Below are 27,832 nucleotides of genomic sequence, written 5' to 3' on the forward strand. Positions count from 1 at the left end.
TCGAGGCCTTCTTTTGTTGCTGGTGGGCTTGGTCAGCTCGGGTGATGTGGAAGGTGTTTATCATGGCTCACTTCTTGCTGGAAGCGAATGCAGATAGAAAAGACTTACGCTGTGATGGTGCGAGTGGTGACTCTGCTTGGGTCATGTATAGCATATCTATCCGCGGTGCTCCCCCGTTCAATGGCTGCTCTTCTTCATACTTCTTGATTTGCGCACATATGGTGTCGACATCGCTCATCAGCGCCAGGTCATGGGCTTGTATGAATCGCCATTCTGAGCCTGGGCTTGTGGAGCGCACTTCTGCAAGCAGAGCTTCTGCGCGTGAGGCGTTGCGACCGATAACGTAGACGCGTAGTTTAGATGTCGAATTGCGGTAAACGGAGGCGAAGGCTTTGGCGATGTAGGATCCGATACCTGAGGTTCCGCCCATGATAGCGATGACGAGAGGGGGGCCGGTGGTCAGGTTGGCGATGGTGGTGCGGATTGTTGATTGGGGTGGCATTGCTTCAGAAAATACTCGAAAATGGAATATCTAGGAACTTGAGATGAAGAACTTGGCTGAGTTGCAAGGAGAGAAATATATATACACAAACGTTGCTCGATATTCCTCTTCCCGTTTTATCATCAAGGCATGTCCTCGTTTTGATGATGGAGAGGTCTGAATTAGGAAAATCATGCGCCAAGCGATACACCTTCTAGGCTTAGACTCGACGAGGCGTCCATTCTCACAGGTGCCTTCCAATAATAACGTGCCGTGTAGATACAATCGGAGGTTGATTGCGCCGAGACATGTAGTTTGCCTTGCTCCAACCCTGAGGAGTATTGGCTATTTGAAGCTGTTCACGTATAAGGTAGTATTTGTGCCATGTCCATGCCGTTACATAGACACGTTCGTGAGTAGAAATTGATCATCGGGCCAACTCCTCACACCATAGCATACTCAACTATGCTTGTACGAGCTGTAAAAGACAATGCGGGAATCGCAGACGAACTGATAATAACAGGATAGAGCGCGAACACTACCCTGATCTCTGGACCGAGGAATAGAAGCCTGGCGATCTTCTCGCACATGCAGGTCAAACAGATGATGGAAATCTGCGTTCGCAATTATCGAATTCAGACTTTGAACGCGAAAAGTCGTGGACCGACGTTAAATTTATCGGGGTGAATCGCCCTAGTTGCCTGTGTGGGCGATGTGAAACATGATCCGGCTTACCATTGAAGCTTGGCTTGCTGCAGTCGGTGATATTTGGTTAACATAGACATGAGAACGTGCTAAGATGTATTGCGCGGCGTGGTGCATGCAGGCCAATACTGTGACTGCAGAGACGTGACGTGGTACATGAGGTATGCAGCAGACGGGAGGCTGGGAGGCTGCGCGTGTTGACAGTCGAGCCAGAGAGGTCGAGGCTGCTAAAGTCTGGTAGGATGACTTGACGCTGACGCGGCGCCGAACGCACGGTGGGATTAGATTCGCTCAATGGCGCGGGGTAGGAGCGAGTTGTGAGCACAACATGTCTTATCAGCCGGGGACCGATGGCGATCTTGATCTGGTGTTTGTGTTTCACCACGGCGGTCAGATCGCTACAAGGGCGTTGGATGTCGCGCATGCCCAGGCTGAGACACGACTTCGAATGAGCAGGTGGGAATAAGTGAAAAAGTTGAAAAGACGAAGGCGACTTTGAGGCTATGCAGTGTTGAATGCAGACTAAATGGGTTAAAGTAGGTCGCTCCAGATTCCACGGTGGAGCCGTTTGCGGTAGCGGCTGACACGAGGAGCTAGGAATAGAACGTGGAAGGAACGCGGACAGGACGTCCATGACAGTTGCAGGCAGCGGAGTCGACAGCAGACGAGATGCAAGGCGTGCAGGATGAGCAGGGGATTAAAGGGAGGATACCAGACAGGCTTCGCGGCAATAAACGTGAAAGGTGCAACTGATATGGGAAATTGCCTCTGGCTCCACCCTAGCACTTGCCGTTGTGGATGGGGCTTCCCGCGGCTGCGCCAAGGCCTCACTGCAACTGCTTGTTCTGGTTGAGGGCATATCGCTCTTGCCTGCATTGGGCGCACAGGCAGGCGCGAGGGAACACAGCGCAGGAAGAGGCAGGCACGAGGGAGATCGTGATATGGACGAGGCCGGCGTGGACGCCAGAAGGGCCATTGTCGGGGGGAAAAGGCGGGCAGTCGGTATAGGCGTTATCTTGTCGCAAAACCTGTTGAGTGTGTTTGGGGCTGGTGCATTGGCGGAGACGTCACAGTGGGTTCCGTGGTGGTTTCCTGGGTGAATTAGCGGGCTAGCGCATCGCGCAGTCGCAGCCGTCAGCCTCTGTCGTGCCAGCGCCGTGTTACCCGCCTAACACACCTGCATCATCTCGGCCACTCGACGACTCCGACTTTCTCTCCACCACTGCGACCGCGCCTGCGCCTCTGCGAAACGCTGCCTCTGCATTATCTTTTCCGCTCGTTCTGCCCGGATCCCTGCGAGGTCCCACGCCGTGAAGAACAAACCACCCAGCCAACCGTGTTCCGCGCCGCAAACACTAGCCAGGCCCAGCGATAGTCCGCCTCCATTCGATCCGCAGAGCGGCGCGCCGCCGTCCGCTACCTCCACCAAGCGTTGCCCGCGCAGGTTGTTTTCGCCTCTGCACGCGAGGTGTGTAGCAAAACCTCGAACAAGCACTCACAATGGCTTTCCAGCAACCCCAGGCCTGGCCATTAGGACAGCAGCACGACGCCCTCCCGTCCGACGACAATCCGCCGCCTCCGCCAGCCCATCGCACTCCCGTAGGCCTCCACGCCCAGCGCCAGTATACCGACCCCAACAACTACTCCGACTACTCGACCCCAGGCGTCACCCCCGGCTCAGACAACATGGGCGAGACGGCTCCGGGCGGCGGCATCAACGGCATCGCCAGCGGCGTCGCTGGCTCCCACCCACGCGAGAGCGGCCTCCACGCTGCACGAGGCATGGCTGGCCCAGGACGGCCCATGGGCGTCCCCAACAGGAACTCGCAGTCATCACCCTTCAATGACCCCAATGGTCACGACCAGCCCATGGTTCCACGCCCAATGTACTCGCAACGCTCCTACGGTTCCGGCGCACCACTCGTCGGCGGCATGTACTCGAGTGACAGCTCCATGTACAGCATGCCACACTCCCCACACAGCGGCGTCCCCTACGCCGACACGCCCTACAACCGCTACTCTTCGTCCGCCCAGAACCTCGCGCCGCAGATGGGCCAGATCAACCCGCTCGATGTCGACAACGATGACGACTGGGGAATGGGCCCAGACCACAACTCTCCACAAAACAAGCGACGCTCTTTCGTGCCATTCGGTGGCTCGCGGGACGGCAGCAGTCGCAATGGCTCGCCAGGGTCATCGATAAACAACGGAGGCGTTGCTGCCGCAGCAGGCGCTGGTGCTTTTGCTGCCTCACGCGACGGTACCAAGTACGACGCCGTGCCCATGGTCAACGGAAGTGGAGAGCTTGTCCCAGAAAAGGTTGCAAGTTGGAAAGCAGAAGACGACTTGAAGAAGAGGAAGAAGCGCATGTGGATCGCCATTGCCATCATCACCCTCATCCTCGCAGGTGCAATTCTGGGCGGTGTCCTCGGTGCTACTGTCGGAAAGGGTGGCGGTGCAAAGGACGGCGCTGCTAAGTCTGCTCAATCTGCTGACGACATCGCCAAAGACAACAAGGAGGACCTCGGCAAGGACTCTTCCGAGATCAAGGCTTTGATGAACAACGCCGATTTGCATAAGGTGTTTCCCGGCATGGACTACACTCCTCTGAACACACAGTACCCAGACTGTCTCCACGTCGGACCATCGCAGAACAACATCACCCGAGACTTGGCCGTCATGTCGCAACTGACCAACTCAGTCCGCCTGTACGGAACCGACTGCAACCAAACACAGATGCTTATCCACGCCATCAACCAACTGGAGATCAAGGACACCATGAAGATCTGGCTTGGTGTATGGCTCGACAAGAACGACACTACAACGGAGCGACAGATTTCCCAAACATGGGACATTCTCGATGACTATGGCTGCGACTACTTCAAGGGTATCATCATTGGTAACGAGGTGCTTTACCGCAAGGACCTGTCTGAGACCGAGCTGCTGGGACATATTTCCGACTTCCGCAAGAACATCTCGGACCACAGCTGCCAGCTGCCTGTCGCAATGGCTGATTTGGGTGACAACTGGACTGGCGACATGGCTACCAAGGTTGACATTGTCATGTCAAACGTTCACCCCTTCTTTGCCGGTGTCGACGTCAAAGAGGCAGCTGCCTGGACCTGGAACTTCTGGCAAACCCACGACGTGTCATTGACCGCAACCCAGAACGACATCCACCAGGTAATCGCCGAGGTTGGCTGGCCATCTGGAGGCGGCACCGACTGTGGTGCGGCTGACACTTGCGCCGGAGGCTCTGTTGCCGGTATTGACGAGATGAACCAATTCATGGAAGACTGGGTTTGCCCAAGTCTAACTAACGGGACAGAGTACTTTTGGTAAGTCTCCCTGTGATCCAGCCTCGATAGACTGTCGCTAATGCATCCCCAGGTTCTCAGCCTTTGACGAGCCATGGAAGATCCAGTATAACGAAAAAGGCAAAGAGTGGGAAGACAAGTGGGGTCTCATGGACGTCAACCGCAAACTGAAGCCCGGGCTTAAGATCCCCGATTGCGGCGGCAAATCGTTACCCTCGACGTACGACAACTAGATACGTTACGAGCGCGTATAGCATCCCTTCTCATACGAGTTCTTGCATGACGGCATGGCGTTGGCGGGCGTTCTTCATCTTCGGCATCATCGCGGCGACTCTTTCCGACCGCTCCATCGATCTCTTTCCGCGAATTGTATACTCGGGGCGCAGTTGTACCCTTTTTTCTTTTGCTCCCTCCTTTTGCGGGCTTGAATGCCACACCAGTGTTCTGGGAGTGGATTCGTCTGGATGAGCCTATATCGAGACATGTTAGGTACTTTACATTGGATAATCTCAGGAGGGAAGGAGCCCTCTACTTGTGTATATATACGATTACCGGGATGTGATGAAACCGGCTGGCTATTGTGTGTGTGGATTTGTCAAGGTCTGAAGGTCTTGTGCTGCTTCTTCCTCCGCGCTTTGTAGGTTACGGAGATGAAAATATGTGAAGAGCATTGTAGATAGGGCATGTACGGGAATATAAATGTAAGAGATGTATCCTTTTGGCTTTCAAGTCTGTCGAATTTACGTGACCGGGCCGCGTCATGGAATTGCGTCAAAGTTTGCTCCACGGCGGGTATACGTTCATGTGGGTATGGCGGATGGCGTCAGCTGGACCCACCGGGGATGATTACTACATGCCCGTCACTCGCATGTACAGGCAATGGGAAAGATAATCCATAGAGCGAGGATCATGGCAACTCAGTAAACCTACGTGCTTCATGCATGACAACGGCAACGTTTCCAGCCAAGAACTCATTGTACATTCTCCCAACCACTATTAGCATTACATACTATCTTCTCCCCCATCTCTTCGAAAAGGTATTGACTAGAAAACACAGCTCTTACAACCTCCATGTCTATGCACCAGACACTGGAGCACCAAACGTCTCTTCAACTCCATCCCACATCGCCAACATCCACGTCAAGATCCACCCTCGCAAGAACTTTAGACCATGAGCGCAGCAGCCAAACCACCGAACACACCAACGACAACACCGCTAATCATGTTCGCCGACGCCGCACCAGTGAATTCCGGCATCATTCCTGTACCTGTGGCGCTACCCATCATGCCTGTTCCGTAGCCAGGCATAGTGACGATGCTGGGCTTGGTCTCGTTGGCGCCGGCGGCGCAAGATGGTACGGCAACGGCTGAGCGCGTGACCATAACATCGGCGGGTGCGGCGGAGGGGCAGCCGGCCTTGGCGGTCAGGGTGGTTGTAACGGCTGGGGCTTCGCTATCAGGAGTGTTAGTTTGAGTGAGCTTAGATTGGGCAGTGGGGATAAAGGTAGGAGTGGTAGGGATGAAGATTGACTTACGCAGCAGAGACAGTGCTGGCAAGCAAGACGGCAGCGCCGACGAAAGAGGTGGAGAACTTCATTGTGTAGGTGATGTGGTGTTGAAGGTGGGAGACGTTTGAGCTTTTTGATTCGATCGGGAAGGACTGGTGATATGAATATATGTCAACTCTGAGGAAAGCGAGGGAGAAGCGAAAGGAACCTGAAAAGGAACGACCTTCGACACCCTTCTTTGTACTTCATCCCGTTACCTATCGCCTTCGAGCACGCGCACAGTTCACCTCCCTAGTTTTCTTAATTTCAATTGCGACCTAAGGACATATCGAAACGCGGCAGTTATCACTGGCGTACACCAACCAATACTCCGCATACGGCCTCGTCCGTTCTTCAAACAAGCTACCAGTCACATCCACAGCTTACCAACTAGTCTATCTCCATTCCAAACACAAGTGGCAACCCTCAAGCCGAAAACCCGGTCGATGAATTCAACTCTGATCGGATCAAACGTCTTCCGAGAAAACAGTTGATCACGTTCCCGCGCCCATTTCCCGCTGCATCGGTCACATATCCCGCGAAGAGTGTGTTGATCAGCAGGCAAACAAGTTAGCAAGGGCGCAGCGACAACAAACATCGCGGCAGCTAGACGAAACTAATCTGGACTCGAGGTGTCACTAACGGGCTAAAGTACGGAGACAGACTTTACCGTCGACAGAGGGCGGCTAGATATTAGATCAACGCATGGTCTGTACCTGGCTAGTCAAGGGTAATCGGCCTGGAAGAATGTGGAGGTGGGAAGTTCCGTTCGCGGTAATTGGAGGCGTTTGTACCAACGGTGGTGATTCCGGGGTCACGGTCTTGGATACATCTCCAGATAGGAATTTCCGCAGAGAACGAGCCGTTATTGGAACACTGAGCTGATCTATCAGCGACTCTTGGATTGATCGTATTCCAAAAAAGACATCGAAAGCAGAAGGCGCATCCAGCTTGCAGCGTCTCTAGCAATTGGGCTCATCTGTACAGCTTACATCACGTAACAACCCACCTCTCTATCCCGTCCACCAAGTCATTCCCACCGACATTGCCCCTCGGAAGCTCACCTTTCCATAGCACCATCACGACCTCCCCTGTCTATCCAACGTAGATCTGCATCTCACCCAAGCCACGCTCGCCGCGAGCGAAGGAAGAAAAACCTTCCGCAAAACATGTAGTCAAAAGATGACAATTGTACAACCTACTCCCCTGACTAAAAAGGTGAAGATTACCTCGCTGCTAGACCGGCATTGGTATGGTTTTGCAGTAGCGCGACGTCATTTCTGAGCTTAACCGCACTAGCGTCAGTCCGGATGGTGAAGGTTCCGTGGTACACAAACATGACTAAACAACTTACCGCGATTTTCTGCGGGGAACGTCGCCCTTGGACCCTTGTAACTTGTTCACTCTCACGCATTCCACACTAACAGCCCTTGCTGCAGTGCTCGATCAGGTAATACGGATCGTTGGTCTCGGCCTGATTTGGGATTGACGGCGGCCTTAGTTGGAGTCATTTAGGTTAGACTAATCGGGGGTGCTGGCAGCTTGGGCTGTGAAATCGCGACTGGCGCCGGATGGAAGCATGTCCGTCTACGGGATGTATTGTGCCTAGCTTATAGGTTTTGGGAGATGAGATGATGAGGTAGTGCAGGCGAACGCTGGAAGAGGGGTAGTAAGCTTTGTGATGGAGGTGGTTACGGGAGATTGAGGCGGAGACAAAGAGGCCTGGAGTAATGGACACGGGAGGTATAAGACAGGATTGGTGCCGCTGGATTGAAAGAAGCATCTCACAGTTCACCAAGTTCACTACTCTGAGCATCTACAGTCTTTCCTCACACTCAATTTACTCGGTTTAAATCACTCAACTCCATCATCACCATGAAGTCTACCATCGCTGCCATTGCTGCTCTTGCGGCTGTCTCCACCGCATCCCCCATCAAGCGTGCTGATGGTGTAACCGACGGTGTTATCCTCAACTACGCGCTCACTCTCGAGCACCTCGAGGACACCTTCTACCGCGAGGCCCTCGCCAAGTTCACCGTCGAGGACTTCAAGGCCGCCAACTTCTCCGAGGAGGCCTACAACCGCATCAAGACCATCTCTTCCGATGAGGAGACCCACGTCTCCTTCTTGACCGGTGCGCTCAGCGCTGCCGGAGCCAAGCCCGTCGAGGCCTGCACCTACGACTTCGGCTACAAGGACGTTGCGTCCTTCCTTGCCACTGCCAGTGTCCTCGAGGGCGTTGGTGTCAGCGCCTACCTCGGTGCTGCCGCCGACATCATGTCCAAGACCTACCTCACTGCCGCTGGCTCCATCCTCACCGTTGAGGCCCGCCACTCGGCATACATCCGCAACACCGTCGGTGCTTCGCCTTTCCCCGCTCCCTTCGACAACCCCTTGAGCTACAACGAGGTCTACACCCTCGCTGCGCAGTTCATCAAGTCCTGCCCCGAGACCAACGCTCCTCTCCCCGTCAAGGCGTTCCCCACTCTTGCTGCCTCCGCTTCTGACGGTAGCATGATGATCAAGGCTGGCAGCAAGGTCATGCTCGCCACCTCCGGCTACAAGGTCGACGGCAAGGTCTACGCCGCTTTCATCACCGTTACCGGCCCCGTCTTCGTTGAGGCTACCATGGTCGAGGGTGGCTTCGAGGTCACCGTCCCCGAGAAGGGCATTGCTGGCCAGAGCTACGTTGTTCTCACCAGCTGCAACACTGCCGCTACTGACGACACCATCATTGCTGGCCCCGCTGTTGTTGAGGTCATGTAAAGACTGTTACTGTATCGAGAGAACTGGTGACTTGTAACGGCGGCTCTAATACCTAGTAGCAGCTATAGTAGTAGTACTTCTAAATTGTAATTTTTAGTCTTCATTTGCTTATGCCCTTGACATCGTGAGAGACAATGGTGGAATTGATACACAATGAATTTTTTAACAGTCTTACTACAAATGAAAAGAGCCGTCGCACGACGTTACAGACAATGTGCATGTTTGGTCATCTTCCAAACCCGATTCAGGAAGTGTTCATACAAATACAGAATGTAATCACTGTTCTACTGCGACCGGAGAGCCTGCTCTTAGACTAAGGTCAAAGCCAAAGCCGAAGTGAACATAACCGAAAAGCACAACAGAACCATCGATTCAGAAAGCAGAGCATATCCATGCTCACACCACAACCAACCACCGATAGCGTCTAAGAGTCAAACACCGCGCCATATGCAGCACCATCCTTTGCCTTGATCCCTTCAACAATTTCCCTCGTAACTGTCGGGTTGCTTACTACCATCACAGCTTCTATTCCACACTGCTCTTTCATAAACTCAGCTTCGAACGCTAGATCCGGTCTCCCCTCGCGCGAGTCGAATATCTTAGGCTCGGGGTCGACGTTACGGATGATATCCTGGACGAACTGCCAATGCGCCGCATCGGGATCGTACACGCACCACATAACCCTAACCTGTCTGCCCTGCTCGCGCATCCGCGCAATTGCGGGTGAGCATAAGAGTGAGAGTAATGGGCCAATCCCTGCGCCCGTAGCCACGAGAAGTATGGAGTCGAAGAGTGGAGCAAAAGAGAGAAAGTTCTTGGCGGCGGGTTTACGCAGCCAGATGTGTGTCGGTGGAGATTTGATCATTGCCTTTGTCCAGTCACCCGCTTGAGAGATGACAATGTATGCGAAAGGGTTGTCAGGGGACGGCGAGCACGGGACGGTGGCGAAGGCATGCCATTCGAGGACGGGGCTTAGCGAGAAGCGCGTGGTGGACGTGTAGGGCATGTCTTTGTACGGGAAGGTGACCTTGATTTCGCGGCTAGAAACGGGCTCGGTAGTTATCGGCACTCGGCGTATACGCGTCCATGGGAGGATTATGAGGAAAGTTGTGGCGGCTAGCAGCCAGAGGGCGGCGTTTGCGTACAGCGGTGGACTGCCGGGGTTGCGGCTGGACACACCTGCGTTGAGCCACAGTACCAACAAAGCTATCCATCCACCAAAGCGATGTGTCTTTTCGAATGCGTCATGAAACTTTACGCGCAGGTGTGGATGCGCTAGTACGCAGATGCACAAGATGGCTGTCAGGAAGGCGTAGCAGGTGATAATGTCGGCCCACATCCAACCAGAAGCCATGCGCTGCCCGAAGTGATCGAGGAAGTGGTTGGTGTCCAAGAAGACAAAGTAGCAGTACCATAGAAGTGATGATATAGAGCAGCCGATATGCAGTCCGCCGTAGTGGTGGAAGTCTGCGATTATCTTCCGGAGCCATAATGGTATGCTTACTGGCGTTCTGGCTACAAAGGAGAAGGAGACATTGATAAGATCTTCTTGGCGTACGAAGATGGCGACGAAGATATTGGCGGCGGCAGCAATCAGGGGTCCAGAGAGGCCGAGATGGTCGTGACGGTTTCCTCTGACCATGACAGCGAGCACCGCAATGTTTACAGCGAAGGTGAGCCCGATGAGTATCCGGTAGGCTGTGAACCAATGGAGGCAGACATCCCGCACTCGACGTCGAAAAGTGATCTCTGGCTTCGAGAGCATCGATGACGATAATTGTGAAGTCATGGTAACTGTTGTCACAACGCCGATATCTTTCTCGTCCGCGAGCTTCGTCAGTGGCGCTGTATAGTTCTCTATGTATTCTGTTGGAGGAGAATGTTTTTGAAGCGGCGCTGATCGATTGCATGGCTGATCTGAAGGACTCAAAGGATCGAGAGTATCTCCGCGACTGCGTATGTGGGCTTTCGCGTCGCTATCGAGTAGCTGTTGAGATACCTTTGGAGATGTCTCGGGTTGGTAATCGATGGGTGTAACTTGAGTGATGGCGAGATTCTTGTTGATGTACCCATCTTCGCACACGCTCGATACAGAGGAGCTGGAAGGAGATTGGTTGAGCGAGCCTTTGAGCAAGTTAGGTGATGCGTCTGACTGCTCAATTGCGTGGACCGTTGGACGCATTGACTGATCACTTGTGTTACGAGTGGGTGGCGATTGCGTGCTTCCTCGGCAGCATTGGACCAAGTGACGTAGGGTTGCAAGTGTATTGGTAAAGGGAAGAGACAAAGTACGGGACGAAGCGGCTGAAGGAGGAGAGGCGGTCATTTCTGCGCGGTAGTGAAAGTTCTGTGCACACAACAATGCCCTCCGCCCGTCCCGTCATCTTATACACTGCAATCCCTTCCATCCTGCCCAGCCGTCTGTTCATTCATAAGGAGACAAGTGTGATCCTGCACGTTGATGCTCGATGATATGCTAAGCGCACCTGGTAAGAATAGGCTCTAGCGCCGAGTCAGCACTGCCGCGAGCTGCATGCGAGATCAGGGGAATCGGATACCCACGCCACATGCCTGCAGTTAAGCGATCGTAGATGTACTCACTTTTAGCTGGAGCAGCTAAATACAATGTCATTGTGCAGCCGTTTTCAAATCCTCTCGCTCAACAGACCGCAAAAGCCGTCTTCGCCGTTGATGCAATGCACATGTACCTTCAGTTTTCTTGGAAATAGAAGCTCGCCTATGTACCTACTGTGGAGACGATGTGAAATTTAGACTGGTATTCAGCCTGATTTTCTTCCTTCCGATTGCTGTGATGGAGTACTGATGTTGCAGCACTTAACTCTGTTTGCGACAGTAGCGGATTTTGACTACGACGAAACTTTGGAGAACTGCATATCACGAGTCTTCCGAGTCGTGCTGAACTACGAACCTAACTGCCGGTCCGGCTCCGGGTAACGGCGAGTAAACGGGCGGCAACTCTAGCCGACCGAAGATGAGAAGGAATTGCGGCGTAGCGGCGTAGCAGCCTCAACAAGATGGTCATCTCTGATCTGAAACGGAAGGAACCCCTTTGTTGGTGGCTTTAATCGGATTTTAAATATGCGGACGATCGGGAGCCGCATAATTGAAAAGTTGGGAGAATCGCATGTTTTGTCAAGCATCGTATACGCCGCAGCTGCAGTTGACTTAAAGATAGCGGACGAACGCCAATATCGCTTCAACGACTCTCTTCGGCTGTTCTTGTTGGGGCCAGTGTCCTGCGTTGTCGATCAAGTGGATCCCTCGAAAGTCTGAACATGACTCGGGATAGGCCTCGAGGGCCCCAGGCTGCTGATAATTGCCCCAATCTCTCTCACCTGATATAAAGGTACTCGGACATTCGATCGTCTTGCCCGCAAATAGCTCGAGATCTTTTTGGAGAAGTGGATCGGTGGTGATTCGGTAGTAATTGAGACCGCCCTGGAAGCCTGTCCGCGACCATTCTTGGACGTAGATAGCGAGGTCTTCGTCAGGCATCCATCTTTCAGTCGCCGAGCTATCTTCGCAAGCCATCATGTCAGCGATAGTCTCAGGCATTGACTTGTGCAACGGCATAACGTAGTAATTGGGCACTTTGGCCATCTCTTCGGCCGTCCAGCTCTTGAGAGGGTGTGGTGAGTTCTCTTTCCAGTCGGCTGACTTGACATGAAGATACCCCCTAAGAAAGGCATGCAGGCCTTGGCCTGGTTGAATCCAATCGGCCCCGGCTGTACTAGTGCTATTATACCACTTGTAACGCTTCCTTGGCACGGGCAGCTTTGCCAACTCAGCGTGAATGTCAGGCGATGGCGCAGGTTCGCGAGCGCCACCGTGGGCTATATCGAATGGCAGCCGTGCAGGCGCTTTGAAAGGATGACTCATCATGACAACGCTCTTGAAGAGGTCTGGACGCATCAGAGCACACATGCTGGAAGTGACAGCGCCGAAGTCGTGGCCGACGATACACTTAACCTCTCGATAACCCAGAGCATTAACCAGTGTCACCACATCGCGGACGACATTGGTCAGAGCAAATTGCGATAAATTGGTGTTAGGGAACGAAGAGTTGTCCCATCCGATTGTGCGCCCGTAGCCACGTTGATCGAAGGCTACCACATGATAGCCGGCATCAGCGATGGGCACCATGACCTTCCTCCAAGAGAAGGCAAGCTCTGGAAAGCCATGGCATAGGATGATGAGAGGCCTATCGTGTTGGGGAGTATAGCCAGCTTCGAGCGTGTGGAAGGTGATGCCATTTGATGGACAGTAGACATAGTTCTCGACGATGCCGTCTGGTAATGGCAAAGGCGGCAGGCGCGACGCTGGTGATGCCATGCTGATGGAGTCTCAGATGAAAGCAAATCGGAAAAGAAATGGAGTAGGGCAGGCGCACGGATGAAGTATACACTCGGTCGCTTTCTGTTTGATGAACCGGGAGGTGGCAGTGCTGGTCAATTGTCACGATGTTAGCAGTTAGCGCGGGGAAGAGATGTGCGGTCTGGGCGATCTTTCTCGAGCTCTGGGTGGGCCAGTTCGTCGATCCTTATCCACATGGCCTTGCGCAAAAATGCGCGTTCCACGTTGCCATGATCAAATCGATCTGTATTCGACGTGGTGTCGCAATAGTCCGTGGCACTGGACATGGGTGCCTGTGCGACGTTTGGCAGGCAAACGCTGTAGACGTCTGCGCATGTTTTGGAAGAGCATCGCAAATCACAAAGCGCCCGGCGCCCGGCGCTACGACGGTTGCTCTTGGAGATATCGGCTACGTCAGTGGCGCCAGATGGGGACTGGCTAGAATGGTGTTGGGGCTCAGGGTTATTACTAGCTGGAGAGGTGCAAATCAGGGACCGTGAAAGTGCCGGCGCGTGAAAGAGGAAACAGGCTCGTGGAAAAGCACTGCTGCCGCTCCGGCAGAGTCTCAGGAGAAGTGCGTGCGCGTTTGCGATGATGGATGTGAGTAAGCACCAGGCGTGAGGGCGAAGAGACAACGTAAACAATGCATGTCTCTTCTAGGCCATGTCTAGACTGCATCTGGCAGCGTCGAGCCACGCCTTCCCAGGGCGTGCAACAGCCTCATCCTCGACATGCGTGCTTGTTTGACCATGTAGCTGAGACGGTGAGGTGTTTGACACTTTCTGTGACGATGCAAATGCGCCGGCGCGAGGCTTTGCGGGCCTCTGCGGCGCCAACACGTCCGACCTAAGCTTTGGGTTGTCCGGGAACATGACGATCCTCTTACTTGTTTTGCTAGCTACAACAAGTCGACTCGGCCCAGAAGCATCTCGGAGCCCTTCTCGCACTTCCAACCCTTCCGATCCTTCCACACGTGAGACGCCCGTGATTTGTTTTTCGTTTGGCGGTTTGACGCAGGTAGCTTTCCACTCTTTCACCCAGGCCGCACGGTTCCGCCGCAGGCGTGACATCATCCAGACGACCCTTGCACCTGCATCTCCAAAGCCACCACACCATCGCACCACACGGCAATGCAGCGCCAGCCGCAACTGCAGTAATCTTTAATTCACCACCGCCACCATGTTCGGCAAGCGACGACGGGCAGCGTCGAATCCGGTAGGTGCTCTCTGTGTGCGCGCGCAAACCTCCTGGCGCGCTCCGCAGGCGTATGGCGACGCGATGCTAACAAATGTCGCCCATGCAGCCCCAGCGAGCCCCTCCGCCCAGCGCATCCGCCTCGCTCGCCGCCTCCAAGGCCTTCATCAAGAATGCCGAATCCAACGGCGACCTCTCGTCGGCGGCTGCGGCCGCCGCCCTGCGCACCCACGTCACGACCCCGACGCCCGTAGGCGACACAGTCACGAAGCGCATGGCCCGCCGCGGCTCGCTCTCGTCAAACGGCAGCGTCTCGCGACCACAGCCCGGCCCCCTGCGCCGGCAGTCGAGCTCAGGATCCATGACGGAGCGCTCCTTCCGCGCGCCATCGCCCGGCGGAGGGAGTCCAGCGGATGCAGATGCGCCGCCGGTTCCGCCAATGCCAAAGAACATGCAGCAGCAGGGAAGCGTCGTCCATCGGCGTGCGTCCAGCCTCGAGCCTACGTACCGTGGAGGATCACCTGCGCCAGGAGGCAGAGGCAGAGGCGTCAGCCTGGATAGGGGCGCCGCTCCTACTGGGAGAGGGCAACGGCCTGCCAGCCATCTCGCTCAGGTGTCCGAGGAGGACGACGCGTTGCGATCCGTAAACTTCTCCCGCCCAATGTCCCCGGGCGCCGTAGGCACGCGCCAGAATCCCTCGCCTCCCTCGAGTAAAGGATGGTTTGGCGGCCCTGTGGTGAATCAGGATGCCGTCCAGCGCATGGCCTCGACATCGCGACCAAAGACGTCCAGTGGTGTCTCTAGCTACGACCTCCAGAATGCCCAACGATCGGTCCAGAGTGCCTCGGAGCGCCCAGTGCAAACGCACCAGATCTCACAGGGCCTGCAAGGCGCAAGACTGTCGAGTGGCAGTATGCGCGCCAAGCCATCTGGCTCTGCTGTACAGACGCAATCCTATGTGCCGCGACAAGCCCCTCGACCCGTCGATCCGAACTCACCAGATGCCATTTACGACCCTTCGACGCGCAAGTTCATTCACAAGCAGGATGCCATGGCCCGTCATCGAGAGCTGCACGAAGAGCCGGAGCCCGAGCCCACGCGACAATTCGTGTCACAGCATGCTGACACCTTTCACTCCGTCCACATACCAGAGAACCAGATGGGCCGCGGCTCACCGAGTCCTATACGCCACTATGTCCGCCAGGAACAGCCAGCACCACAGAGAAGAGAAGAGCCGATAGCTGTATCGCGCACACCCGAACCTCAACCCAGTACCGCTACAGCAACGAGACACTCTGATGACTTCGTTGATGCCGACTTCCCACCTCAGGAGCAGGCAAATACCACTCGCAGGTTGGACGACTCTGGATATGGCACTATAGCTGGCCACGAGGACGACGTGCCTTCGCCCAAATTCGCTCTCAACCAGGACAGTGCCTACCCTCGCATCGCCGCTCAAGCCAACTCGACACCCGCAAGCTCTATTGGCGGTGGCAGTCTTCGTGATACGCATGATCGGCATACTTCACTGAGCCCACCACGCACTGCCCACTTTGCGCCTGTAGCTGTCGAACTTGCTGGCACCAAACACGACCCGCTGCCGCGCTCAGTATCTCCTGCAAAATCTGCTTTGAAGAGCTCGCCTTCAGTATCGCGCCGCGGTGAATCGCCGGCTGCTTCTAACGGACGTCTCTTTGCCAAAGTTGCCCCGAGCGATGCATCTGACACTGCGTCTGACGATGGAGGCAGGAAGAAGAAGAAGAACGTGCGTGTTAGTTTCGAGGAGGATCCGGTACTGCCAAGCAAACCTGCACAGGTCGATGCAGTTGCGCAGCCTCACGGAGGTCTCAGTGCGTCCAAGTGGAGTCCCATAGCCGAGAAAGAGGACGAGTTCGAGGATTTCATGAAGCCACGCCCTGCTCTACCATCGTTTGGTAGCATACGCGAGAAGGAGCGACGACCACAAGAGAACATGGCTGAGAAGGTTACCGAGACCTTCCCGACTTCAAACGCTTCCAGCGACGTCGCGCTCGGGAACATTGTTGCCGAAGACTTTGCCCAGAAGCACGGACAAGACAGCCCTCTACCGCCTGAAGTCACCTCCGTTGAAGGGAGTGGGTATGTGTCAGACTCAAGCGACTATTCAGACACCCATAAGCCTGTGGAGGCCTCGAAGCAGCCCCCTGCTCCAGAGCCCAAGTCTCTGTCTACGTCACAGGAGGAAACATCAGCAGCGGCTGCTCCAATCACGGAACAGATCGTTGAGGTGCCCAACATCGCACTCCAGCCTGCTACCCCTAGCCCATACGAGAAGCCTGAACCTGTCTACCAGAACATGGCGATACCCGGAGGTTGGGGCGACGATGTTCCTGAGTCCGACCGACACGCAGTCACCCCCACTCCAACCAAGACCGCCACGTCTATGCCCGAACAGGACTCAACAAGTCAACAGCAACAGTCTTCCACACGGACCGAGGAAGACGACGAGACTACCGATGATAACAGCAGCGTCTACAGTGATGCGTATGAGGACCTTACCGATGGTGAAGGTGGGTTTGGTAGCATCAATGCGCTTATGGAGAGTCCTGTAGTCCCGGCATCTTCTGGCTTGATGCATTCAAAGTATGCCAATGCAAGTTCCACGGAAAAGCCTACATCGAACCTCCAGTTAGACACGTCTGTGGATGACAACCGCGATTCAGACACTACTCCGACACAAGACTGGAACGCTGCTCAACAGCATTGGAGTGGTGTGAACGCGTCTCTGAAGAAGCCAAACTCTCAATCGGAGCAGACCCAAGTACCTTCCGAGCGAGCAGAGCATGCCAAAGAAGTGATCTCTCGAGTCACACAAGCTCCAGTCTCAGACGAAAGGTCTAGACCATCTGCTACACGCGAGTATACGCCGGATACCACACCAGAGCGCAAGGTTACTGCTATACCACCCCCAAGAACCGCTGCATCGGCCGATCGAACACCAACAAAACCTCTCAAGTCTGCTTTAAAGAAGAGCCCTGCACCACAGTCAGCGCGCCCAGCTGAATCGCAGAACAAGAAATCTCTGCGAACAGCGGCGCCGAGGGAAGATACTCCTGAGGTTCACATGAAGCGAACCATGAGAGGAGGTCCCAATACGGCTCCACGGGCCGAATCTCAGATGGGATCGACTATGCGATCGAGTATGCGCGGACCTCCAGCTGCAGCTCCTAGAGCACAGCCTCAAATGCGACAGAGCATGCGTTCAGCTGATCCCTCACCCGCGCCAGGCATGGGTCTAGCAGCATCACGACACAGCATGGTACCTATGGATACCAAACCCCGAGGTGCTCTTCAGAAGAAGAACATCCCGCCTGCTGCTGCTGTCGGCAAGGGAAGACCACAGAGCGCGCCTGCCACGAAACCGATGACCGCCCCAGCACCTACGTACGACAGTGACTCAGACGCGTCTGCAAGTAGTTTCCAGCGTGTCAGGAAGCGCGGACGGGAGCAAGGTGGACGATACACTATGCGTGGCTCAATGAGGCAAGAACCTGCGCCTACCATGCGAGCAAGTGCTCCAGCGCCAAAGCAAGTTCGCGCAATCTCTCCTCCAGGATCACCGTCGCCCGCCATGCGAAGGTCTATGCGGCCCTCTTCTCCTACCCCAGAACCAGTCAGATCCTCCAAGTTCAGCATCCGATCTCTGTCTCCAATGGGCAGATTCCGGAAAGGACCTGATGTGCGTCCTTCGTCGCCTACGCAGGCAAAGCCAATGCCTACTTTTAGCAAGCAACCAAAGCCGTCGAAGCCATCAAAGCCATCAAAGGAAAAGGCAACATCTGCTAAGGCCATCAAAGCCCCATTCAAGAGTCGGTTCGCTGATTCAAGCGACGAAGACGACGACGCTCGGCCGTCTCGTTTCCAGAGTCGATTTGATGATTCAGATGATGACGAGCCTCTCGACTACACCCTGCCCCCTGGTCTCGCGCCAGTACGTGGGATCCCCAGGAAAGCAGGCGAAGAAGACGGTGACTCCACAGATCTGGAAGAAGAAGCCGACGATGAAACGCCCAACGTGGCTGCGCAATCAGCACCGGCGACGAACAATACAAGTAGCACCACTGGCAACGCCGGCGCACAGGGTACAGCTCTATCCGCTGGCTCTTTACGTGACAGCAAGTATGCGCCCTCGTCCTCTGGAGCTACTGGCAAGGCCAAGACGAAGCGTGGCTTCTTCGGTCTGGGAAAGAAAAAAACTACGGCTCAACCAGAAGCTGTCCAGGCGCAACCCCAGGCTGTGCAGAACATCCCAGCGCCTGACGAGATTCCCATGCCACCCGCACAACGCAACCGCGACATGACTCACCCTATGACGCCCATCGACGAGGACAAGGAATTCGGCGACCCGACACCCAGTTCTCCTCAGAGGTCTCCCAAGCTGCAACGTCGAAAGACTCCCGAATGGCCACTTCCGCCCACCATCGGCACTGACGATCGTCCCGTGAGTTCAGATGGTGTCGCGCCCCGTAGACCTCGCTTCGCCACCCGTTCCAGCCTCGTCTCTAACGTGTCGGCACCCATCGTGGACGCGCAGGGCCGTTCGGTTTCCTACGGCAGGAGCGGAAAGAAGAAGAAGTTCCAAGGTCTAAGGCGGGTTTTTGGAATCAACAACTGAGCGCGTTTGGCTAAAGGCTAATCCGCGTTGTTGTAGACCTGCGAGAAGACATCAAGACCAGCCTGGGGCTTTTACCGCGCATGCCAAACGCCACAGGATCGAACACTCCTCGTCTACCGCATCGAGCCGCTCGCACATTTCCATTGCGTCCTTTATTCGTGTTTCAAACAAATTGTTGACCTGCCATCGATCTACTTCACCCCCACTGTCTCAGTCTCCCACCCTACGCCTCTGAGTCCGAATCCACGACGACCATCAATTTCCTGTTTTCCATCTACGCTCTGTGTTGTACCTCTGTCTAGTCTTCCTTTTTCCTTTTCAGCGCTCGATTGGCTCCGACGAGCTCTTCGAAAAGAACAATGATACCAGTTTTCCTTACCTTTTCTTACTACGTACAGGCGGGGCGGACTTTCTTCAGTGATGCTACGGCATACGTGCGCGTGTGCCGCAATACCCCTCGCTTTTTGAGTTTAAGAGCTTGAGCTTTGTACATGACTTGATTGGAATTGATGTGTGTTTATGTTGGTTAAATGGATGGATGGAGCGGAAGAGCGGAAACAGATGTAGATAATTTCTAATGGAACTCTTGCGTTGCATACTCGATATCTCAAACAGTATCTCTGTCGTAACGTATAATCTAGGTGGAGATATTGTATCCCTGTGCATAGAACGCAACACAATACATCCATGTAGTCTGCACGCCCTGTGTGTACACGACAGCAACGCCGATGAAAAGAAGATCATGAACATTCATATTATCTAACATTACCCTTCCATCCTCACAGTACCAGCAGAAGTCCTAATATCAAACTCCACCCATCGCGCCCTCCCTTCTCTCCTGCCCCGCCCCCCACTCTCATCTATACTCCCCGGGTTCATGACCGTGCAGCCAAAGTACTTCACCACGAACGCCGGCGCCTCGCTATCCGCTAGTACCAAGCTTGTTGGCAACGGGTAAAGATTCAGCGTATGAGCAAAGTCCCAGTGTAGCGGTCGCGCCGAAAGCGGGAAGGGGCTGAGATGTGATTGCGATAGGATAGTTCGCGTAAGCGCGCGCGCTGTTTGTGTGTCAAGATCAACATCTTGTTGCTGTTGCTGTGGTCGGGGCGGTGGCATCCTGAGATCGAGATCCATGGCGTCTTGCTGCTCTGCTTCTTGCTGTTGATGACTTGGTGCATATGGCATCTCGTCGTCTACATCGGCTGGTGGCTTGTTGAACCGTATCGACTGTCTTTGCAGCCTGCCGGCCACGTCGTCTCGTAGTATCGCCATCTCGCCTTTTACGCCGAACCAGCTCAGGCGCGAGGGGTTGGACGTCCAGATCACTTCGCCTTCTTTACCCTTTGCTTTGCCTGCACCCCAGATCTCTCTGTTGGCTTCGGCTACCACTTTCCGGATTCTGCTTGTGAACATCGTTGGGATGGGCTTTCGTGGTAGTGGAGTAGCGGCGCCGGCTGAGAATGCACTCGGCCAGGCGTCGTTGTCGCCCGGGACGAGGACGAGGGTAGTGTGTGCGATGAGAGATTGGAAGTCGGCGAGAACGGAGGCAAGTGCGTCGAAGTGCTCTTTGTATTCAATACTGCCTGTTCCTGGCACACCTGCAAGACTGGCTTTGGAACTGAAGTTTCCCATCATGATGATAGCGAGAGGGTAGACTGGATGGGCGTCGGTGGGATTGGGAGTGTATGTGCGTAATAAGGTGCGGAGGGCGGACAACGTCGATGGAACGTCCAAATGAAGGTCTGAGGCTATGACAATGTTGTGTGCTGTTTCTTGATCCAGGAGTTTTGATGCGATCTTGTTCATACGGGTGCCGGTCGCACGCTGAGAACCGACACCTAAGAAGTCTGTCCATCCGAACGCTGGTCCAGCCAGGCTGTTCTTATCCACCTCTTCGGCGCCGCCCAAGGTTGCTGTTCTGCGTTCACTGGGAGGGTGTCCGACCGAGAAGCCGAGGAATTTACCGCCAACTGTGCCACCAATACCACCGCTGCCTCCTAGAGTTGATGTGGCTCCTGCATCCTCTTCGTAGCTGCCTTCGACCAGAACAATCATGCCTGGTGCAAAGTAGGCGCCATTCTCGGGGATTGGGCGTGCGTGTTGGATGTCTAGCGTGATTGTGCCTGTGAGGTCTGAGAGTGACAGCGCACCAGTGGCCGAGACTGTGAGCATGCCTAGCAGCAAATGTGTGCTTCCAGTGCGACCAAGCAGATTGGCAATTGGTGTGATACTGTTCATCTGTGACGTCGCAATCGATCCCGTCCGGTTGAGGGTAGCAGAACGGGCCGTAGAGAAGGTGGGTGCTTGGAACGTCTCGTTGCGGAGTATGCGCTGGTGTACGATGTGGTAGCGTTGACGGAAGAGTTCGGTCTTGTGTGAGGGATCTGGGAATAGCGATGGCTTTTTGGCAGACCTGACATGGTTAGTAAACATTCCATTCTCTCTTGACTGATACGTACTTTTCAAAATGCTTCTGAGTGGCATTGTATATCAACTTTGGCTGCTCGAACGCGCCAATGACCTTCATCCACTCTCGTGGATCTTTCAACAGATCCTCTTCCTCATCTTTGTCCTCTACTTCCAGGCTCGACATGCCAAAACTGTTGTTGGTGTCGATACTCGGGCGATTCATCTGGCCAGCTATCTCAGGCCCAAAGTTGAAGCTGCTTTGCCTGCCCAGATTTGAGCCTTGGACCACCCTTCCTCCACTCATTGAGCCTTCGAGTGTCTTGAGTATGCCCTTGAGCGTCTCATTGTCGCCTTCCACGATGACCTGGCCACCGCACTTCTTCCAACTCTTGGCGATCTCCTCCAAGACCTTTTCGGCCAGGCCTTCTTCTCTCCATCCCGAACCACAGTGCTTCCCCACAAACGTTGCTAGTGCTTGGAGGGCAGAAGATGTGAGGGTGAGGTTGTGCTTTTTGGTGAACGTTCGAAATGCGAGCGGTCGTAGTGTCGCCGGAGGAAGCAGAATAGGCAGAACGGTGGACTTGCCGACTGGCTTGAGTGCAGGCGGGGCGCGTATGGGGGCGGTTCTGCGGGGATTGATGGGATGAACCGGGGTTCCGAACGCTGGCGACGAAGATGGGATGAGGTCTGAGGGTACCGCCGAGGGCTTTTCGGGTCTTCTTGAGGTGGCCATATTGGGTGTGGTGAAGGTGAAGTTGTGCTGTGTCGCAATGTGGTAATGGGCACGCATGGGATTCCACTTTACGCGTGCGACGCGTTCCAGCGCGATTTCGCGCTAGAGACGGAGCTACTTTTCCTAGCAACCACCGAGCCTCTTGCCCAAACACGACACTCAGCATCCTTCACGCTTACTCTTACGGCCTGCAAACTCTGAAATCGTTGTCGCATACGCTGAATATATCACACAAATACGACAAATCTCACGCAATGGCTGACCCTGCCACTGAACCGCTCGCGACCGTTACCGAGACTGAAGACATGCCCAGAACGAAAGAGAAGATGGGAGAGCTGTCGCAAGCTGCTTCTATCCACTACTCGACCAAGAACTACGACGCCGCTGCCGAACACTACGCCGATGCAGTCGAGATCCAGGCTGAGCTCAACGGCGAGATGGCGCCTGAGAACGCCGAGCTCCTCTTCTACTACGGGCGCGCGCTCTACAGGTCGGCAGTCGCCAAGAGCGATGTGCTAGGCAACAAGGTGGCAAAAGAGGAGAAGAAGAAGCCAAAGGCAAAGAAGGCCGCGAAAGCAGACGCGGGTGAAGGTGCAAGCGCCGCAAAGCCTGAGCAGAAGGAGAAGCCAGTAGGCGAGACGCCATTCTTCCAGCTTCAAGGCGATGAGAACTGGACCGATTCCGAGGATGAAGACGACGACATGCAGGACGGTGAGGAAGAAGAGGATGACGACGACCTCGGAAACGCGTACGAGATCTTCGAGCTAGCCCGCGTCCTGTATGAGAGGCAATTAGACGCCCCAGAAGGAGACGCTTCAGACAAGGGCAAAGGCAAGGCGGAGCTGAGCCCGAAGGCGCGCGTCATCAAGGAGCGCATCGCCGACTGCCACGGTTTCCTCGTCGAGATCTCGCTAGAGAACGAACGATTCCACGACGCCATATCCGACGCCCGCAAAGCGCTTGCACTACAAGAGGAACTATACCCCTTCGAGCACGAGAACGTCACAGAAGCCCACTACTCGCTTTCCCTTGCGCTCGAGTTCGCATCCGTCTCAAAAGTACGCGAAGACCAGACTGGACAAACGACCGACGCGTCTGCTAAGCAGGAACAAGGAAAGGAGGACGAAGATGGCATAAACTGGGACCTGCGGAAGGAGGCTGCTGAACAAACAGACCTCGCCATACAAAGTCTGGAAGCGCGCCTGAAGAAGGAGGAGGCAGCACTCAGCTCCGACGCACTGAAGCCAGAGCAGAAGAAGGAGAAGCAAGCCATCATTGAAGACAAAAAGGGCATGCTCGAGGATCTCAAGACCCGTCTTGTGGACCTCAAGTCAGATCCCAATAAGCAGGAGTTCGACAGCATCGACTCGTCGGTGTTCAAGGGACTGCTAGGCGGGCTGTTGGGAGCAGATGCCGCGACGCAAAAGGCAAAGATTGCAGAAGCTACCAAGAGCGCGAACGATGTCTCGGGTATGGTGAAGAAGAAGGTGAAGGCGCCTGCACCGGCAGCTTCAGGGTCAAATGATGCTGGCAGCAGCAAGAGAAAGTTGGAAGTCGATGATGGTGGTGCGGAGGGCAAGCGAGCGAAGACTGAAGAGCCAGCATAGGCAGGTTACATGATGATACAAGGTCTTTCAGAGTGCAAGAAAGCATGGAAGATAGCTTTGCAGGGTTGACGCAGTAATGAATATGCAGCCTCCACGGCGCGTTTATCGTCCTAGATGTGACTTACCGACATAAGCAGCTGCTAATCAGGCAGCGTTTCCCTCAACTCATAAGCTCAAGCAAAGAACATCAAACCGCTCACATTCTGCCCATTTGAGCCACAGCTGCTTCAACATCAAAAGATATAGTACTCGCAGCGACTGCAACGCCAGTGGTTGTAACAAAATGAGCAAGCTTCATTTAAAGCCATCGAATTTTGTCCCGGTCCACATTGACAACAATGCCAGCACTCCACTTTCTCCCCTTGGGAGAACTTGAGCCATGGTTGTGGAATATGTAGATGGTTTATAATCTGTTCGGAATCCCTTTGTAGATGACGCTTGGTATTCATAGGCGCGGCCTGAGATGTTGACTTTTGGGCCTGGTAACCACCAATGACTGCATCTAAGTGGGGAGCACTCGGTTCCGACATGGTTTCATCTTCGTGTCCATCGGTTGTATCTGGTGACGATTGTATTACAGGCCTCGGACTATTTTCAACGTCCAACATGACCTCGTCCTCGAGTGTGTTGGCCGTGTGTGATGTCGAGTGTACTGTAAGGCCTGGAGGGGCTCCCTGGTCCAACATGATCTGATCCTCAAGTGTGTCGGTGGTGCTTGGTGGCGATTGTATTGTAAAGCCAGGAGGGGTTGGAGGGACTGCGACTGATGTGAATTAGCCCTATGAGAGCATGTCGAAGAACTCCATACCTTGCACAAAACCCTGGCGCATGTTCGAGTTGGAACGACGGCGATCTAGCTCTCTTTCCATACGCTTCTTGTCGAGAAATACACCGTTGAAAGCAACGAGTGTCTGCCGACCACGCTCCTCTCTTTCCTGCACACGAGGCAGAATCGCGTTCCATTCCTTGCCGGTGATTTTCTTGCGCATGCCCCAAGAAGTAAACTTCCTTTCATACTGCGATTCACTGTGCGAAGATCAGCCTAATGCAGTATGATCAGCCCAGATTCGTGCATACCTGGGCGAGAAACCGTGACGTCTCGTCATGATGTCCATGACACCTTCGTGGCCGCAGAGCTTTCTGCCTTCTCCAATGTACAGCTCTCCAATCGCAAGCTTGTGAGAGTTCCAGACCTCGTCCGGAATTTGTTTTGCGAGCATTCTCGCCATGCCTAGGTAGTGGTGGAAAAGGGGAGTGGTCACCGCTCAAGTTGAGGGTTGACCGAAGCTGAAATTTGGAACAGGAATGTAGAGTGAAGAAAAGAAGGTGCGTGACGGTGCAGCGAAAGACATATCTTCATATGTCGGTTTCGTGGTCGGCTTGACCAGGAGTGCACCAATCACGCGAAACCTGAGTATGCTGAGCTAGCCCCAATTACGGTGTCATGCATGTCAAGCACCGCCTGGCCAGCCAATCATGCAAAACCAGAGATATACATGTACGAAGACATGCCACGTGACGTTGTACTCCCTATCCTGCCAATGATGCGGAACCTGACTTGTATAGGACCGCGGCCATGACCTTATATGTATGCCAGACCACCTGCAGCCAAGGCCCGTCCCGACACTTCTCTCGAACTTGCGCCCAAGCTGTTCCAACCGAACCCAACCGGAATACTTCGAAACCCACGGACAGTGAATACCTTGCTACCTTCACAACTAAACCGATTTCAATCATTCATCGATGTCTTCCCTGTCCACAGAAGCCATCATCGCTTTGGCCACGTTATTCGCAACGTGCATACCAATCGGTCTACTGTTATGGCGTCTGATAAGGAACGGAGGTGGAAGTAGACGCAGGAGTCTGGGTTCGTCAGTCCATCATACGTTCCAACGATTTTCACTGACGGTACTAAGTAGACGTGGAGAGGATCAATGGCATTGAACTTGAGCGACGCAGAACGATGTGATGCAGAAACAGGCCCCTCAAATCTCTCTGCGTGTGTGCGAAAGCAGTTGTCTTTTTTATTACTCTGTCGCCTTCCTAGATTAAGACATTGGCTACGTGTTAGAGCGGCTGGCATGTTTTTGGGATAACCTTAGAGTCTTTGGAACTCTGAGCTCAGTCTGTGCATCCACAATGTCCGGGTCAGTGATGATGACAGTAACACCAGCCGAAACGAAAATTGAAACCCTAACGAGTGTTGATCTTGTTCCCGCCTAACATGCATTAACGATGTGAACTTCCTGATATATGATACGTCACGGGCGATTGTTTTCCGTTAGACATGGACTTACTTTTCCTCTTCTGCAAGATCTTGGCTTTGAGTTTCATTTCTGCTTCGCGGTGTCTTTGTTTACAATTTGGATTGTCTTTCCTCTGCTTTTCTTTCTCTTTGGCGCGTTGTTGCTGCTTCTCTATATGTTGTTAGCATGCTCGACACGGCGAGCAAGATGCACGACATCGCCTACCACGCCTCTTGGCCTCCAGCCTCTTTTCTATCATCTCTTTCCATAAAGTGCTTTTCTTATTAGCATTGATATACGCAAACGATCGATCGCGCTCGTAGTCGAAGAAAGGCGAGATTTTGACACTCAATTTGTGTAAGAAGTCAACACCTAGTGGCGCGTTGAACAAACGGAGGGCAAAGGGCTGAAGGCTCAGCGCTGCCATGACTGTAATGATGGAGAGGACAGATTTTGATACAGTAGATATGAAGATACAATCACGCATCCTACCTGGCGTGCTCATATAAGTACTTTAGAAGCACCTTGAAGGAGCAGCCCGCGTTATGCAAGGGGTGTCCGCTTCCGGCGAGGCAGGAGCTGTCCTTGCACACATCGCGCTGACAGATGTACACTGTAGGCGTGATAGTGATGCGAGTACAATGCAAGGTCAGGGCTGTCTTCTCGATAGTCAGTCTTGGAATGCGACCTGCGTTCTACAGTACCTGGACGAAGTTGTTCTTTATCGCAGCAAGTACGCGCCTGGCCTCTGTTGGTCGAAGCGGGGCGAAGAGGCACGTGCGCTAAGCGTACGTCATCGTCTACCGCGCCTTCACGTACTCGTCAGCCAACAGTCAGCCCTGAGCTTCAAAGATTCCCTGCTTGCCAAACAAGCGCGCTGCACTCCTTTTCGAACCTTCAAATCCTGTATCACACGAACATCGAGCAGTACACATACTGCAGTCATGGCCTCCAACCACAACGACAACCCGTGGGCGGACCAAGGAAACCAACAAGGCCAGAGCAACCAGAGCCACAATCCCTACCAAGCCTACCAACCAGCGCAAGACCCGCCTCCGAATCCGTATGCTCAACAGCCACCCCCAAATCCGCTAGGCCAACATCCTCCCCAAGAGCCGTATGCGCAATACCCCCCTCAACACCAGGATACCTCTCCATGGAGCCAAGAGCCAAGCCAAGCCCAATCGCACAACCCATTCATGCAGCCCCAACTCCATGGGCTCTCTGAGCAACCCTACCATCAGCAACAACAGCCCCAGCCTTCTTATCCAAATCAATCTTCTTACCCCGGACAGGAGGATGTCCCACCAGGTCTACCACCTCGTCGCACAGCTACGGAGATGGCACTTCCCACCGGACAGGACCGCTCTCACCAGATTGAGGTCATGCAGAGTTATGAGGCAGCCGGGCGAAAAGACGATGACGACGACAATGTCGAAGTGCTCCAACGCGAATTCCCGAAAATCGATGGAAGTCTGATCGCGGCGATCTACGGAGATACCAAGAGCTTGAGCGCGACAAGAGAAATGTTAGGTGAGCTGGAGTGAGAGAATTGCAAGGCTCATGGAAAAGTGGAGAGGCTACGAGATGGTGGAAATGAAAAGAAGCAAGGGCAGTAAGACTACCTTTCACTGAGAGTCTCATAAATCTCATAAAAACGGCTTTGCCGCGACATCAAGGTCATGTGTTTGCATTGTACACGTACCCGAGATATGCTTTCATCGTACAATACTGCCCCAAATTCATCCTTCTGACTTACATTTGCGTGTACTGATCCTACTCAACGTATCAACAACCTG

General features: G+C 54.1%; 9 protein-coding genes across 9 annotated transcripts; 5 read left to right on the top strand and 4 right to left on the bottom strand.

Moving 5' to 3' along the window:
* Positions 1 to 2,686: 2,686 nt before the first annotated feature.
* J4E83_001567 (uncharacterized protein) lies at positions 2,687 to 4,736 on the top strand (the record flags this gene model as incomplete). The annotated part of the gene is made up of 2 exons (XM_049328523.1): positions 2,687 to 4,524; positions 4,577 to 4,736. The coding sequence occupies 2 exons, from the start codon at positions 2,687 to 2,689 to the stop codon at positions 4,734 to 4,736; spliced, it is 1,998 nt and encodes a 665-aa protein (XP_049193041.1).
* Positions 4,737 to 5,667: 931 nt separating this feature from the next.
* J4E83_001568 (uncharacterized protein) lies at positions 5,668 to 6,100 on the bottom strand (the record flags this gene model as incomplete). Its single annotated transcript, XM_049328524.1, has 2 exons — positions 5,668 to 5,956; positions 6,039 to 6,100. 2 exons carry the CDS (start codon positions 6,098 to 6,100, stop codon positions 5,668 to 5,670), a joined length of 351 nt encoding a protein of 116 aa, XP_049193042.1.
* Positions 6,101 to 7,925: 1,825 nt separating this feature from the next.
* J4E83_001569 (uncharacterized protein) lies at positions 7,926 to 8,816 on the top strand (the record flags this gene model as incomplete). Its single annotated transcript, XM_049328525.1, has 1 exon — positions 7,926 to 8,816. One exon carries the CDS (start codon positions 7,926 to 7,928, stop codon positions 8,814 to 8,816), a length of 891 nt encoding a protein of 296 aa, XP_049193043.1.
* A 424-nt stretch (positions 8,817 to 9,240) lies between these two features.
* On the bottom strand, positions 9,241 to 10,605 carry J4E83_001570 (uncharacterized protein; the record flags this gene model as incomplete). The annotated part of the gene is made up of 1 exon (XM_049328526.1): positions 9,241 to 10,605. The coding sequence occupies one exon, from the start codon at positions 10,603 to 10,605 to the stop codon at positions 9,241 to 9,243; it is 1,365 nt and encodes a 454-aa protein (XP_049193044.1).
* Positions 10,606 to 12,002: 1,397 nt separating this feature from the next.
* J4E83_001571 (uncharacterized protein) lies at positions 12,003 to 13,169 on the bottom strand (the record flags this gene model as incomplete). The annotated part of the gene is made up of 1 exon (XM_049328527.1): positions 12,003 to 13,169. The coding sequence occupies one exon, from the start codon at positions 13,167 to 13,169 to the stop codon at positions 12,003 to 12,005; it is 1,167 nt and encodes a 388-aa protein (XP_049193045.1).
* Positions 13,170 to 14,487: 1,318 nt separating this feature from the next.
* Positions 14,488 to 19,038, top strand: J4E83_001572 (uncharacterized protein; the record flags this gene model as incomplete). The annotated part of the gene is made up of 1 exon (XM_049328528.1): positions 14,488 to 19,038. One exon carries the CDS (start codon positions 14,488 to 14,490, stop codon positions 19,036 to 19,038), a length of 4,551 nt encoding a protein of 1,516 aa, XP_049193046.1.
* Positions 19,039 to 19,803: 765 nt separating this feature from the next.
* Positions 19,804 to 22,180, bottom strand: J4E83_001573 (uncharacterized protein; the record flags this gene model as incomplete). The annotated part of the gene is made up of 2 exons (XM_049328529.1): positions 19,804 to 21,451; positions 21,498 to 22,180. The coding sequence occupies 2 exons, from the start codon at positions 22,178 to 22,180 to the stop codon at positions 19,804 to 19,806; spliced, it is 2,331 nt and encodes a 776-aa protein (XP_049193047.1).
* Positions 22,181 to 22,434: 254 nt separating this feature from the next.
* On the top strand, positions 22,435 to 23,787 carry J4E83_001574 (uncharacterized protein; the record flags this gene model as incomplete). The annotated part of the gene is made up of 1 exon (XM_049328530.1): positions 22,435 to 23,787. One exon carries the CDS (start codon positions 22,435 to 22,437, stop codon positions 23,785 to 23,787), a length of 1,353 nt encoding a protein of 450 aa, XP_049193048.1.
* A 3,190-nt stretch (positions 23,788 to 26,977) lies between these two features.
* On the top strand, positions 26,978 to 27,580 carry J4E83_001575 (uncharacterized protein; the record flags this gene model as incomplete). The annotated part of the gene is made up of 1 exon (XM_049328531.1): positions 26,978 to 27,580. One exon carries the CDS (start codon positions 26,978 to 26,980, stop codon positions 27,578 to 27,580), a length of 603 nt encoding a protein of 200 aa, XP_049193049.1.
* Between the last annotated feature and the right edge of the window lie 252 nt (positions 27,581 to 27,832).

The sequence above is a fragment of the Alternaria metachromatica genome (assembly GCF_023757995.1).
Source record: "Alternaria metachromatica strain BMP 0045 chromosome Unknown scaffold_2, whole genome shotgun sequence".
NCBI classification, from domain to species: domain Eukaryota; kingdom Fungi; phylum Ascomycota; class Dothideomycetes; order Pleosporales; family Pleosporaceae; genus Alternaria; species Alternaria metachromatica.